The sequence below is a fragment of the Bos indicus x Bos taurus genome, chromosome 8 (assembly GCF_003369695.1).
Source record: "Bos indicus x Bos taurus breed Angus x Brahman F1 hybrid chromosome 8, Bos_hybrid_MaternalHap_v2.0, whole genome shotgun sequence".
NCBI classification, from domain to species: Eukaryota; Metazoa; Chordata; class Mammalia; order Artiodactyla; family Bovidae; genus Bos; species Bos indicus x Bos taurus.
Genome location: NC_040083.1, coordinates 101,785,856 through 101,801,922, shown reverse-complemented (window position 1 = coordinate 101,801,922; position 16,067 = coordinate 101,785,856). Strand labels below are relative to the sequence as shown.

The 16,067-nt window shown below is 38.5% G+C and overlaps 1 protein-coding gene across 3 annotated transcripts in view; it reads right to left on the bottom strand.

Moving 5' to 3' along the window:
* HSDL2 (hydroxysteroid dehydrogenase like 2) overlaps positions 1–16,067 on the bottom strand; it is a 60,666-nt gene that overhangs the window by 8,616 nt on the left and 35,983 nt on the right. For 2 of the 3 annotated variants that reach the window (XM_027550516.1, XM_027550515.1), the window contains 3 exons: positions 11,696–11,890; positions 9,863–9,934; positions 2,428–2,577 (listed from right to left, as the gene is read on the bottom strand). In XM_027550516.1, coding sequence (XP_027406317.1) covers positions 2,428–2,577; positions 9,863–9,934; positions 11,696–11,890 — 417 coding nt within the window. Of the gene's footprint in view, positions 1–778; positions 881–2,427; positions 2,578–9,862; positions 9,935–11,695; positions 11,891–16,067 lie in introns of all 3 variants that reach the window. The other variant, XR_003512392.1, reaches the window with a different exon arrangement.

The following is a 16,067-nucleotide window of genomic DNA, read 5'->3' as shown; positions in this document are numbered from 1 at the left end:
TCTGAGAGAGGACTATTGAAGAGTAGATTTAACAAGTAGTGCCAAAGGCGGGTATTGGGAATGGTGAATTATTATGAACATTTTCAGACTGAGGCATCTTTGTGATAGCTGGGTGAAAATGTCACATGAAGTCTGACCAGGCTAGAAAGAGAGATACATAAGGAAGCAGCTCTGATGGTTACTGAAGCCATGTGAGTGGTTGGGGTTTTCCTAGACAAAGTCTGGAGAATACAAAGAATTCCAAGACAGTGACCTGAAGATTATCAACATTTAAGAAAAGGATGGAGAAGCATGTAGCACAGGAGACTGACAAAGCATGATTACAGACAGAGAAGAAAAGCAAACAGACATTTCCAGAAGGAAAGCGTGGTCAACAGTATCCAGTGTTGCAGAGTGGTGACAAGGCAAGAATGACAAATGCCCACTGGTGACAAATAAGTCAGTGAGGACTTTGGTGAGAGCAAATTCAGGGGATGGAAGAAAATGACACCAGAGCAGAGAGAGTTGTACGTGAAAATAAGTTTGGCTCTGAAAGGGAGAAGAAAGATGGGGGGTGGGCAGTGTGATTGGAAGGGTTGTATTTTTTTTAAAGATAGAACAGACTTTGGGAATGTTAAAAAGCCACTGGGAAGGAGGCTTCAGGACAAACAGGTGAAAGAGACAACACATATTCCCTAAGGAGGCCAGAGAAAATGGGATCTAGAATTTTGCTACTCAAAGTGTGATCCATGAACTGCAATACTGTCATCACGTCAGAAATGCAGACTTCAGACCCTACCTCAGACCTACTGAATCAGATTCTGCATTTTAGCATGCCCTGCGGGGATCAGTATGGATCTTAAAGCTTAAGATGCACGCATCTGGAGTTGAGCTCGACCTGCTGGGAGAGGAAGATGAGAGGTCTATCAGTTTGGTATCAGATGGCAGGAAGCTAAATAAATTTCTATCTGTTGGCTTCCCTTATCTCTGTGAACGAGGAGGTGGGATTATCTGCAGAAATGTGCAGGAAAGTGGTAAAGGGAGAGAGAGGAGATTTGAGGAGCACTGAAAGGTTTAAAATAGTCACTGTGGAAAATGAGGCAAGAAGCTGACTATGGAAACAATGAATTCTGATGTACTGCTTAGACTCCAGGTGCAGAGGGCCAATGATGAATTTTTATTGGTACAGATTCACTGGTGGTGTGACTGCCCTTCCCACATTTTCCCAGCAAGACTTGGCAGCCTGGACTCAAGTGTGGAGCAGGCAGATAGTCTGATCATCCAGGACTAGGATTTTGACAGTTGGTGACACAAGCAGTAGGTGAGGAAGTTTAGGATACAGGCAAGACAGTGACTGAAGCAATGGACTGTGGCTTCTAGGGAAAGGAAGTAAAAACAAGAAGATGCAGATGGATTAAGATAAAGTAGAAGTGATAAAGGATAAAAGAATTGGTAATGTCAAAGTTTGTGTGCAATGGGACTGTGGTAGCTAATTCTTAAAACTATCATTAACATGTATTAAAACTGTACTGAGAAGAAAAATATTGAGAGATTTTAAAAGCTGACTGCATTCAGACTGATCAGAATAATCTCAAAGATTAAAAAATAGCAAGAGCATTCCCTGGCAGTCCAGTGGTTAGGACTCAGTGCTTATCACTGCTATGGGCTCAGGTTAAGTCCTTTGTCAGGGAAGTAAAATCCCACAAGCCATGTGTGGTGCAGCCCAAAAAAAAAAAAAAAAGGCAAGGTGCCCATGGTTAATAAATTACTGTATTATACTACCTGTCTTCTGAATAAGATTTTCTCTCAATTTCATACACCAAGATGTTGTATGAAAGGAAGTAAGACTGGAAGTATCTATAAGGAAATTTTATTTTACATATGTCCATATGCACTGATATTAACTTAAAAATACAAATAAGAACTACAAAAACAAGTAGAAAACAAGTGTATCACTTATATGTGAACTACCAGTTTAAAACAAGTAGATATAATTATAGGTTGACATATAGGAACCCCAACATAACCACAAATCCAAAGCTTTGATGTTGATGGTTTAGTCTCTAAGTCATGTCTGATTCTTGCAATCTCATGGACTGTGCCTGCCAGGCTCCTCTGCCCATGGGATTCTCCAGGCAAAAATACTGGAGTGGGTTGCCATTTCTTTCTCCAGGGGATCTTCCCGACCCAAGAATCAAACCCACGTCTCCTGCATTGCTGGCAGATGATTTACCAACTGAGCTTTGACAGACGCAAAAAAACCAAAAAGAAAACACAAAAATACAAATCAGTAGTTATCTGCTATTCTTAAATGTCTACATTCTAAGGTAAAGAATTCTGGATATAGCCATCTATCCAGGTGATTACTACCAGAAGCTGATATACTTCTATAGAAAATACCCTACTTTTTTTCAATAAAAGCTACAGATTACCAGAAGTAACCGTTACCTGAGAGTTCAAACTGATAGACGGCTTGAGTGGCTTTAACAATGTCATCACTGAGCGAGTCCTTAACAATTCTGAATGTTTCCTCCACAGCTCCAGAACGTGCTTTTGGTGGTGGCTGCGTCTTCTCTTCTTTCAATTCTGGAACAGCACCTATAAAATGTTATTGATGTGAGTGCCTTTAAGGCCCAGGCAATGTAAGGTGCCACACAAAATTAATTAATTAGCAGAACAGACTTGCTACCATTTGACCAAAATGACCTTAAATATGTTCAATGGCACCTTAAAAGCACAAATCAAACATAAGGAATGACAACCAAACACATCAGTTATGACTGCAAATCTAAATGGTTTATACTCTTCAAGTAAAAAGCTCTCAAGATTAGGTTAAAAAAATTACAAACTATACAGTGTTTATAGTAAATAGATCTAAACAAACTACTGGAGTTTTAGTGGTAACAATTAATCACTCCTTCATCATCACCTCTGAGTTCTAAAACCAAATGAGGAAAGAACACCATGGAGTCAGAAAGATGGAGATCAGAATATCACTATATAAATTAGTGGAATTGAACTGGAAACTGCAGCTTGAATCAACAGCCAAGTGAACTCCTCGACAATTTTACCTCTAAATTAAACGTATTCACCTAGTCTCTTCATCCCTGGGTTGGGAAGATGCCCTGGAGAAGGGAAAGGCTACCCACTCCAGTACTCTGGCCTGGAGAATGCATGGACTGTATAGTCCATGGACTGTATAGCATGGACTATACAGTCCATGGGGTAGCAAAGAGTCGGACATGACTGAGCGACTTTCACTTTCACTGCATCCCTGGATTGAACCTGCCTCCTCCTTTCAGGGAATGGAAATGCCTCTTTAAGTAAAAATCATGTAAAACCTGAGAATAGCCTACTCTGAAAGAAAGAAGGCTCAAAATGTCTTAAATCACACAAACTCATTACTTTTCCCAATTTCAGTCCAATTGGTCCCTCCCACTTGATGAAGAGAGAGATCAAACCACGTATTAGTTTCATGAAGGCCCCACTGCCTAGAAACCAAGGCCATGGGAATACAGGTTGCAACATTTTGTAGTCACTTAAACCACTGGCAATGACCAATCAGCATACAATGGACCAGGGGAGAAGATCTGCAGTGCACAGGACTGTTCGTATCCCTTAGTATGAAGCTGTCCCTCAACATGAACAAGTCTTTATTTATCCTCTTGGAATCATTTGTGGGCGGTTTGGCTGCACCCAGAAACAGGTGAGAGTAATTTGTTACTTAACTCAAAGGACAATCTATACTTTAGGCTGAAGATCAGTTCTCCATCTATTTCCCAACTCAAATTATACCTAGTCATATTGCCCAATCGGAGAAGGCAATGGCACCCCACTCCAGTACTCTTGCCTGGAAAATCCCATGGACGGAGGAGCCTGGTAGGCTGCAGTCCATGGGGTCGCAAAGAGTCAGACATGACTGAGTGACTTCACTTTCACTTTTCACTTTCATGCATTGGAGAAGGAAATGGCAACCCACTCCAGTGTTCTTGCCTGGAGAGTCCCAGGGACAGGGGAGCCTGGTGGGCTGCTGTCTATGGGGTTGCACAGAGTCGGACAAGACTGAAGCAACTTAGCAGCAGAGGCAGCAGCAGCATATTGCCCAATAAAACCCACCAAAGGCTATTAAATAAAATCTAATCAGCAGCACAAAGATATACCTAGGACAATATAATCAATTAAAAGTATCTTAAATTTGTTGAATACAAATTACCTTCCATTATGCTTCCACAGACAAATTAAAAAAACAGTAAAAGCCTTTTCCTTTTCTAAAGTCCAGCAGATTTTAAAGGTGAAATACTTAAGATCCAAGGACTAAGGTATTATTATTTAGAAGCCAATTAAAAAATTCAGATATATATTTCAATATTTAATGCTGACAGCGCAGTGAGGGAGATACTCATAATCAACCAGTATTTATAATTCTGGAAGGAAACTTGGTAATATGTGTCAGGAACCCTCCCATTGCCTGATCATCCACTTTTAGTGATCTACTAAAAGAAAATCCTGTAACATTTATACAATGAAACAATTATGAACCACTAAAATAAACAGTACATTCATACAACAGTACATTCACTCAACACTAAGTTGCCATTTCAAAAATTTGTTTTTGAAAACATGGATAATAGTCAGGATATAATATTAAGTAAAATGAAGCATATACAATTAAATACAATATGATCCAATCAGGTGAAATATATATTTGTGGATATGAATTTTAAGTTATAGTTTCAGAAAATGTAAGTGACTGGAAACAAATAAACCAAGACACAAACAGTATTTATATTTGGATGGCAGGTTACACATGGTTTTTGAATTTTTCTTTATTCTTTCTATACTAAGCTTTTTATATATAAATTGATTTAAAATGATATCAGAATTGATTAAAGTACATTACAAAATCTCTTGGATGTGGACAAAGTTATATTAAGGGGGTAAATGCACAGTCAAAATAATTTTATTATTTTTAAAGAAATAAAAATAAAGTATTAGCCTAGCAAGCATGAAAAGAATAAAAATATGCAATCTGAAAAAGAAAACAGAAAAGAAAGAAATAAAGCAAGAAAATTTTAAATTAATCAATCAAATGGTTGCAGAATTTTGTGAATATACTAAAAATTACTTAACTACATACTTTAAGTATGGGCCTTAGAAAGCATCACTATGAACAAAGCTAGTGGAGGTGATGGAATTCCAGTTGAGTTATTTCAAATCCTGAAAGATGATGCTGTGAAAGTGCTACACTCAATATGCCAGCAAATTTGGAAAACTCAGCAGTGGCCACAGGACTGCAAAAGGTCAGGTTTCATTCCAATCCCAAAGGAAGAAAGGCAATGCCAAAGAATGCTCAAACTACCGCACAATTGCACTCATCTCACATGCTAGTAAAGTAATAATGCTCAAAATTCTCCAAGCCAGGCTTCAGCAATATGTGAACCGTGAACTTCCAGATGTTCAAGCTGGTTTTAAAAAAGGCAGAGGATCCAGAGAACAAATTGCCAACATCCGCTGGATCATGGAAAAAGCAAGAGAGTTCCAGAAAAACATCTATTTCTGCTTTATTGACTATGCCAAAGCCTTTGACTGTGTGAATCACAACAAACTGTGGAAAATTCTGAAAGAGATGGGAATACCAGACCACCTGACCTGCCTCTTGAGAAACCTATATGCAGGTCAGGAAGCAACAGTTAGAACTGGACACAGAACAACAGACTGGTTCCCAACAGGAAAAGGAGTACGTCAAGGCTGTATATTGTCACCCTGCTTATTTAACTTATATGCAGAGTACATCATGAGAAATGCTGGGCTGGAAGAAGCACAAGCTGGAATCAAGATTGCCGGGAGAAATATCAATAACCTCAGATATGCAGATGACACCACCCTTATGGCAGAAAGTGAAGAGGAACTAAAAAGCCTCTTGATGAAAGTGAAAGAGGAGAGTGAGAAGTTGGCTTAAAACTCAACATTCAGAAAACAAAGATCATGGCATCCGGTCCCATCATTTCATGGGAAATAGATGGGGAAACAGTGGAAACAGGGTCAGACTTTATTTTTATGGGCTCCCAAATCACTGCAGATGGTGACTGCAGCCATGAAATTAAAAGACGCTTACTCTTTGGAAGGAAAGTTATGACCAACCTAGAGAGCATGTTCAAAAGCAGAGACATTACTTTGCCAACAAAGGGTGGTCTAGTTAAGGCTATGGTTTTTCCAGTGGTCATGTATGGATGTGAGAGTTGGACTGTGAAGAAGGCTGAGCGCCAAAGAATTGGTGCTTTTGAACTGTGGTATTGGAGAAGACTCTTGAGAGTCCCTTGGACTGCAAGGAGATCCAACCAGTTCATTCTGAAGGAGATCAGCCCTTGGATTTCTTTGGAAGGAATGATGCTAAAGCTGAAACTCCAGTATTTTGGCCACTTCATGCGCAGGGTTGACTCATTGGAAAACAGTCTGATGCTGGGAGGGATTGGGGGCAGGAGGAGAAGGGGACGACAGAGGATGAGATGGCTGGATGGCATCACTGACTCGATGGACGTGAGTCTGAGTGAACTCCGGGAGTTGGTGATGGACAGGGAGGCCTGGCGTGCTGCGATTCATGGGGTCGCAAAGAGTTGGACACGACTGAGCGACTGAACTGACTGACTGACTGACTGTCTGACGTACTTTAAAATGATGAGTTTGGAGTATATGTAGATCATACCTTAAAGTTGTAATAGAAGTAAAGAATCAGTAAAGAAAAAAGCAGAAGTATGAAAAATGAAATAAAATTTAAAACCTGGTTCTTAAGAGCAAAAAATAATAAAATACACTAAAATTGAAAACTTTCTAGAAAACTAATCCAAAAAAAAGGAGAGAAAAATAAAGTCAAAAGAGGGATAAATAAATAAAATAAAAAGGGATAAAATAGACAAAAAACTTAAATTATAAATGAATACTACATGACAATACTTAAATAAATTTTAAAACTTTAAATGCCTGGTTCTGGGTTTCTTCATTTAAAAAAAAAATCATTAATTGAGAAAGTAAAAATATCTTCAAAGAAACAACTTCAGAAAAGACTCAAATGACTTAGTGAGACATTTCAAACCTTCAAGAAAAAGAACATGGGAAAACAAAGTTACCCTAATTGATGCCGTATTCAAAACAGAACAAAAAATAAAATATAGGAAACAATAACAAAAATTTAGACATTAATCTAAATAACTGATGAAAAATCTTAACCAACATCTAACATCTTACTTATGGATAAAATCTAAAGATTTTCTCAATAAAATTAAGAATAAAAGAAGAATACCTAAAACAAATAATTTCAATAAATATTTCCAAATGCTTCTGGAAGTTTGAGTCAGTAATATTAAGATACATGCCAGAAATAATCCTGTAAGATACTATTATATGCAGATAATAAGTGTGACCACTTAGGAAATTCAAGAAATTACTCAATGATAATTATACCAACTTATGCATATAGAGAATTTGCTATATAAAATTCACAACATGATACTCTATCATACCTAACCTCATGATACTTGTATAAGGAAAGTAAGAGATGAGAAAACTGTTTCAAAGAGCTGAAGTGACTTGTCCAAGGTCAGAGACAAAAGTAGCAGGGACAGGACTCGTACCCAGATCTGTCTTACTCCAAAGTCTATGCTTTCAGTAACTGTTTCTCTATGAGAAACTATTAGAAGTCTAAAACAAAACAAAACAAAAACTCATGAAGGTGACCAGATATAAAGTCAATACAAAAAGTTAGTTTCTCCTTATTGTTTATAACATATCTTGTTTCAGAAAGCACGTCAGTGTGCTTAATAAAATAAACGCAATTCAGGATTAAAGTAAAAAGAAGTGAGTGAGGTTCTAAAAATGGCAACTGAAATACCCACCCAAGGTTACACAGCAGTAAGTGGCACAGCAGGAATCCCAACCCAGGCAGTCTGACTGGGTAATATTCCTCCACATTGTGTTCTATATCTAACTGTGTAATTTTTATATAGCCAACATACAGGCTGGGCATAGCACTAAGACAGAAACTCAGCAGAACTGGACCCAGCAGAGGCTGCTAAAACTGCAGAAGGCAAAGACATAGGCTTGCTTCATGTTTCTGGAGGCAGGAAACATATAGGGATGTATTTGGTTTTAGAAGGCACATCAGACAGAACTAAGTTTATCATACAGTTACTGTTGGAACACCTCTCTTACTAATAGGTGACTACTTTAGGTGACTTGTCCATTAATCAAGATATATCATCTGTATCATCTGAGGTGCCAAAGAGACGGCAATGAAAACTTCAGGGTAGTCTTGAAAGACACTTGCCAAGGGATAAACCGCATCATTTATCACCTAGACTATTTAAGCAGAGCATGATGACTACACAAGAGAATAAAACTATAGGAGACAAACAAACCATAGTATATTTCAAAGGGACAGTCAGTAGACAACAAACATGGAAACTCTGGGGAAGGAAATGAAATCAAGTTCTCCTAAAATGAGTCTAGTAAGTTATGACTAACCTCTATATCCAAAACTTCATTCTTTTGCTTGTTTCCTCTGATCTCAATTCTGTGCTAACTGAATACCAATTAACTAGAGCTGACTAAAATTCCTGTTGTTGGTAACATCACTGAGGTATTAAAAATGCTGCTGTAGATATCACTAACACACGAGATGAGCTAACAGGCCTCTGAGCCATGGACCACCTGGCCAGAGAATCCTAAACCAGAGACATCCTGACTCCCAAAACTACAACCTAGAAATGTCACAGAGGACTTCCCTCGTAGTCCAGTGGTTGAGAGTCTACCTGCCAATTCGGGGGACACAGGTTTGATCCCTCATCTGGGAAGATCCCACATGCCAGGGGCAACTAAGCCGGTGTGCCACAACTCCTAAGCCCACTCTCTAGAGCCCACACACTGCAACAAGAGCAGTCACTGGAATGAGAAGTCCATGCATTGCAATGAAGAGTAGCCCCATTCACCGCAATTACAGAAAACCCAAGAGCAGCAACGAAGACCCAGTGCAGCCAGAAATATTAACTAATTTAATAAAAAGATTAAGCTGGAAATAAGGTTTGGGACTAAAATGCATTGCAGTAAGGTTCTATAGGTTTGCTAAAGGTACAGAAGAAACGTTGTCTTCAACTTTCTAACCGTATCTAAAAAATCTATGGTCACTTAGGAGACTCAGTCTATAATACAAAAATAAGGTGCGGGTCCAGAGGAAGCGCCACTATTCTTGTTAATAAACTCCGAGAGAAATTCTAATGCGCTTTCACTGAAGAGTGTTTCTTCTGACACCTTTCAGTAAGTTAGTGGCATAATGCCAGACAACAAAGATTAAAATGTAAACTCTGGACCAATTTAAGGGAGCTGTTGTTTCTAAATTAAAAAAAGGAAACAAAGAAATCCAAACCTCCTTTGAGGTTAATTTCATAGCACAAACTCTGTGAATGGTGTCAGAAGTACTATAACGTGACACATTTTCCCTCAAAATAAAATATCAACACAAAACACCTAAAAAGGGTGCCAAGGAAAAGAAATAAAACTGTTAAAAAGTGCATTTTAAAGACAACTTTTTTTTCCTTAAATGAAAAGAATATAATAAAAACTTCTTACCAATAGAAGGAAAAAAAAACACCTCCTCTGCTAGAATTAACTACGACATTACTTGTCTAGTTTAAATTACAAAAATAGGGAATTCCCTGGTGGTCCAGTGGTTAGGACTCGGCACTAAGATCCCTTAAGCCGTATGGTGCGCTGCCCCCAACTTCCTGCCAAATACGAAATAGTTTAAAAGCAGAAATGTACAATTCTACATTTTGGGAGATATACGTAAGCTAGTAACTTTATTTTCCCACAGAAAATCCAGTCTACATCTTACCATATGAGTCTGCTTTCTTTGTAACCATAGCTGGCTGTTCATCCAAGAAGAAATCTGGTAACAAAGGATGACCTGAAAAATTGATCCCCAAACAATCAGGTTAATGGAACAACTTCTGCATTCAGATTTTAACATCTGTTTAAGAAACATTATATGTTTTTATTACACTGATCATTCTGGAGCTGTGGAAAAGACTCCCAGGAGGAATATCAAACTCTGACCTTCATTAAGCTAAAACGCTTTTCCAGTAATGTAGTTATCCTCCTCTCCTATGGAAAATTTCATCTTTAAGATCCAACCAGAGTTGATAAGCCCTAAACTGCTCTCCCCAGAGCTTTCTACCCCTTCTCATCTACTCATGCGACCCTTCTGTCCTACCTCCCTCCAAAATACTCAGGGCTCATTTCTTACCTGGCCCCCTTAAGACAAGGGGGTTCCTCATTAAGAACTTGGTTTCCATCTCTGTCAATGTGTGTCTGTTTTTCCCTCTCAGAAGATTAAAAAAACTGGAGGGCAGGGATGCACCAGTCTTTGTTATATCCTAACACTTAATTGTAGTAGATGATCATATTGTTTTCAATACGATAGAATTTTTGATTTAAATTGAATTTAAAATTTTGTGTATAATGACAAGTTATAAAACCTAAAGTGACAGTTTCACTATACTAGAATCCAGAAGACCTGGGTATGGTTCAGGTTCTGACACTTACTAGCAGCTGACTGCTCTTAGGCAAAGGCTTAATCTCCTTGGAACCTCTTTCCACTACAAATATTAACTACTGAATACTCTGATTGTACCACAAGCCAGGCACTGTGCCAAGCACATGATATACATTTTTGCATTTAGTTCTTACAAAAATCCTGTGTAGAAGCTATCTTTCCCGTACTTTAACCAATAAAGAAAGTGAGGCTCAGAGGAAACAGGTGACCTGCCTAAGGCCGCCCCGCTAGTGAGCAGCTAAACAGAACTGGGAACTGGGTTGTCTCTTCTGAAACTCCACAATTCCTAATCTCTGTACAATACTGCTTCCTTCAAAGGACTGCTATGAAAGTTAAATAAACACTATATAAAAAAATGTTTTGTTAAACTATATAGAGCTACTTCATTCAATTTGTTTCAGACTGAAGAGACAGGGACAATACAAATAGAAACATGTGGTTTCTGTCACCAAGGAGCTCAACTTAATTACTAATATTTAAAATACACTTCTGCACAAATACAATTCCCATTTGGGACTATGATTGTCTATTATACATTATATTTTATATGTAAAGTAAAAATGCATTATCATCACTATCATCCCGTGTAGTTACAACAGGAAGAATTATTTTTGAACAAGGGGTCTTCTGAGAACTTCTCAAATCCCTGCCTGGTATGTGAGGCAGACCCTGTTCAGTTACCTTCACCATTCATCATGAAGCTACACTTAGACTGCACTTAAGAGATAACAGTTGGAAAGAGACAACAAAGTTTTTGTAAGAAACTTATCACTGAATCATCTGTACCATGTGCTTGAACAAAATCTCTACTATGTTATTTTAAGACCAACTTCAGAAACTATTTTTCATTTTTGGCTTTAAGATTTAGAAAGGGTTAGAAGCTGAGGGGACCTTTTCTGTATATCTGTTAAAAAGTCTTCGGGCTCACTTCTGTTTTCCCTTTCTCTTTTTTGAAAGTTGTGTTAGTCTGGGTCTTTCCCTTCCCTGGGAAGACAGTTTTTAAAAAGAGTGTATCAATGTTATAATCACATAAAACGTACACAAAACAGATGTATGTCCGTCGCAGACAACATGGACAAACACATCACTACTTTTTAAAACTAAATGCATTACCTGGTGTAATGGCATAGACATCAAAATTTTTTATTCCTTCTTCTTTTAAGATATTTTCATCGATAATAAAGTTGCCCGTAAAACTTTTTGGCTTTTTGAAAATGCAATATGCAGCATCTGCCATGATATCGACTTTTCTACATTGGCTTTCGACACCAGATCCTCCCAGCATATCCATAGCAGCAGTGTGTATGGCTGTAGAGAAAACAGACATACACAGACATAAATTAAACTGAGTAACAGAACTGCGTGAGGAACAAGCAAGACAATTTATCTCTTTATAGCTCAGGTGATGAAAACACAGTCCAGAGAGCTTAAAGGATTTGCCAAATGTTTTACTGACATAACTAGGTAGACAACACATGCTCCTTACTCTACACAACACTTCCTTATATAAGACTCCTTCATGAGACTCACAGCGAAATTAGATTGCTGATTAAGAATGCTCAAAGAATTTGCATACCGTTCTTGAGAGACAAGAAAGCCGGCGAGGAGTACTAGCAAGAGCGCCGAACTGTAAGTCAGGTCAGTGGTATTTTTATGCCAACTACGCTGCGATTTTTGGCAGGCCACTTTAACATCTTTTGGCTTCGGTTTCCTGTCTCTAAAATATGGAGTCCCTTTCCTAAGCTTATTTTCTCTTTTCCCTCTACTAGAATAGAGAAACTTGATCTTTCTGGCTCATCACTGTATCCCTAGTGCCTAAAACCATGACAAGTATACCATAAACATTTGATAAATACTGGTTGGACTTGAGGGCCCTTTTACATCCAGATACTACTTTCATTTATGAAATACTAGAAAATAAGAGAAGGAAATAGAAAAAAAAAGTGTTGTTTATTTGTTGACTGCACCTCACCTCACAGTTCTGTTCCCTGACCAGGGATGATGAATCCATGCCCCATCCAGGGGAAGCTCCGAGTCTTAACCACTGGACCACCAGGGAAGTCCCAAGGAAGAATGTTTAAACTATCTATAATCCTTCTCCCCAGAGAAAATTATTATTAATGTTTGCATATAATTTCCACTGTTTTCGGTGCATATGATTTTTAATTAATTAATTAATTTCTGGTTGCACTGAGTCTCACTGCTTGGTGCGGGCTTTCTCTAGTTGTGGCGAGTGGAGGCTATTCCTCCTTGCAGGGCAAGGGCGTCTCACTGCGGCGTCTTCTCTGCTGTGGAGCACAGGTTCTAAGGCTCGCAGGCTCAGGAGCTGTGGCCCTCGGGCTTAGTTGCTCTGAGGCACATGGGATCTTCCTGGACCAGGGGTTGAACCCGTATCTCCTGCACTGGCAGGTGGATACTTATACACTGTGCATCAGGGAAGTCCCATACATATAATTTTTAAATTATGTTTTTGTGAAGTAACCTGAAACTCTACCATTAATACTACATTATTAATTACGCACTGTCAAAGTTGTGAATAGTAACTTATCTCAATTTACATTTAAAGCAACGAAAATCAATTTGTTTAAATGTATTTTAGGCTTCAGTTTCTAGTAATTTAGATAAACGCCTCTCCATTCTACTGTTAAACCACCATTTGAAATCATTACTTACTGAAATAACCTATGTAATTCAGTCCACAAGATGAAAAGTTTGTAGTTTTTAAGAGCCACTGACTCTTCCTCATTCAACAGTTACTGAATGTTATTTAAAAAGGCAGGCACTACTGGGGGTACTGGGCACAGATGAGTGGGCAAAGCACACAAAGGCCCTACTTTCATGGCAATTACCTCCTAGCACACTTCCCTCTTTCAAAGCGTACACATGAACTTGGGGAATTTCTCAAGTGCACTGAATTAGAAGATACTTCACATTATAACTAAAATTCCTTTTCTAGGAATATATTTTTTAACTTTACCAATAGTTCAAGAGCTCTGGCCTCACTCTTGAAGTGGTACCTTATGAATGAAAAATAGCAGCTAACATTTATGAAGTGTACCCTGTGCTGGGCATGCTGCTACATACTTTACATATATTATCTGAATGAATTCCACAAGGCATGCACCATTATTATCCTCATTTTACAGATGACAGTACTCAGGCACAGAGGGGTCAAGGAGCTAAGGTCCAAGGTTACAGGAGCTAGGATTCAAACAGCTGGCAGCTGGACTTCAGAGCCAGGCCCTTAGCCACTATGTGATTAATGGGTCGTACTTTGTTAATCAACATTTGTAGAGTTCAGTTATCATCTTAGTCCTATAAACTCAAGAATTTTTCTATAAATATTTCAATACAGACAATGAGACCGTAGGCATACATACACACTCCACTCTGTGTACTATATTAATGGTATGCAAAGTCTTAAAAATGATTAAGAATATGTCATGTACGTGTGTGTGTGTGTATTTACACACACATGCAATATAAGAATAAGGGATGGTTTCCCAAACAACCTATCATTACTTTAATTACTTTTCTATGGAAAATACAAACAAGGCATGAATAAACCCCCTAAATCAGGAAGTGAGCCATGCAGTTGCTCTCAACAAAAGTTTTGCAATGTCAACAGGCCAACCCAAGAGCTAATACAACTGACAATAAAAGCAGATTAATAACAGGATGAATCAAATCAAATTCCCTGATGATTTCTGGCAAAAAAAAAAAAAGAAATCAAGATTTATAATGAAAGCTGATATGCCTTGGATCACAAGAATCCTAAAAGCAACCCTGAAACTTAAGTCTTATTAAGCAATAACTGGAAAGTATGGCCCTCCTGATGATAGCTTGGTATATGAAAAAAAATTTATGTCTTCTAAGCACAAGAAATAATTTTAGTTTTGTTTCTTTTTTTAAAAAATACTTTACTGAAGAGATGAATACATATTTTAACCATTTTTAATCATATGTACATATATTTTAACCACTTTTTTGCTGGAGTGCATGCAAAATCGCTTCAGTTGTGTTCGACTCTTTGCAACTCTATGGACTGTAGCCTGCCAGGCTCCTTTGTCTATGGGATTCTCTAGGCAAGACTATTGGAGTGGGTTGCCGTGCCCTTCTCCAGGGGATCTTCCTGACCCAGGGATTGAACCCACATCTCTTACGTCTCCCGCACTGGCAGGTGTACTTCACCACCGGAGAAGCCCTTTTGATGGCGTAGGTGTGTGTTATTGGTTTTCTTTCGATTAACCTTTTTTTAAAAAAATTAATTTATTTATTTTAATTGGAGGCTAATTACTTTACAATATTGTAGTGGTTTTTGCCATACATTGACATGAATCAACCATAGGCACACATGTGTTCCCCATCCAAAACCCCCCTCCCACCTCCCTCCCTATCCCATCGCCCAGGGTCATCCCTTGGCACCAGCCCTGAGCATCCTGTATCATGCATCAAACCTGGACGGGCAATCTGCTTCACATATGATAATATACACGTTTCAATGCTACCCTCTCAAATCATCCCACCCTTGCCTTCTCCCACAGAGTCCAAAGACTGTTTTTTACATCTGTGTCTCTTTTGCTGTCTCGCATACAGGGTTATCATTACCATCTTTCTAAATTCCATATATATGCATTAGTATACTGTATTAGTGTTTTTCTTTCTGACTTACTTCACTCTGTGTAATAGGCTCCAGTTTCACCAACCTCATTAGAACTGATTCAAATGCATTCTTTTTAATGGCTGAGTAATACTCCATTGTGTATATGTACCACAGCTTTCTCATCCATTCGTCTGCCAATGGACATCTAGGTTGCTTCCATGTCCTGGCTATTGTAAACAGTGCTGTGATGAACATTGGGGTACACGTGTCTCTTTCCCTTCTGGTTTCCTCAGTGTGTATGCCCAGTAGCAGGCTTGCTGTGTCGTATGGCAGTTCTATTTCCAGTTTTTTAAGGAATCTCCACACTGTTCTCCATAGAGGCCGTACTAGTTTGAATTCCACCAACAGTGTACGAAGGTTCCCTTTTCTCCACACCCTCTCCAGCATTTATTGTTGGTAGACTCTTTGATAGCAGCCATTCTGACTGGCATGTGAGGGTACCTCATTGTGGTTTTGATTTGCATTTTGCTGATAATAAGTGATGTTGAGCATCTTTTCATGTGTTTGTTAGCCATCTGTACGTCTTCTCTGGAGAAATGTCTGTTTAGTCCTTTGGCCCATTTTTTGATTGGGTCATTTATTTTTCTGGAATTGAGCTGCAGGAGCTGCTTGTATATTTTTGAGATTGATTCTTTGTCAGTTGCTTCGTTTGGTAATATTTTCTCCCATTCTGAAGGCTCTTTTCTCCTTGCTTACAGTTTCCTTCGTTGTGCAAAAGCTTTTAAGTTTACTTAGGTCCCATTTGTATATTCTTAGTTTTATTTCAGATTAATCACTTTTAAGTGCACAATTCTTTGGCATTAAGTACATTCACAATGCAGT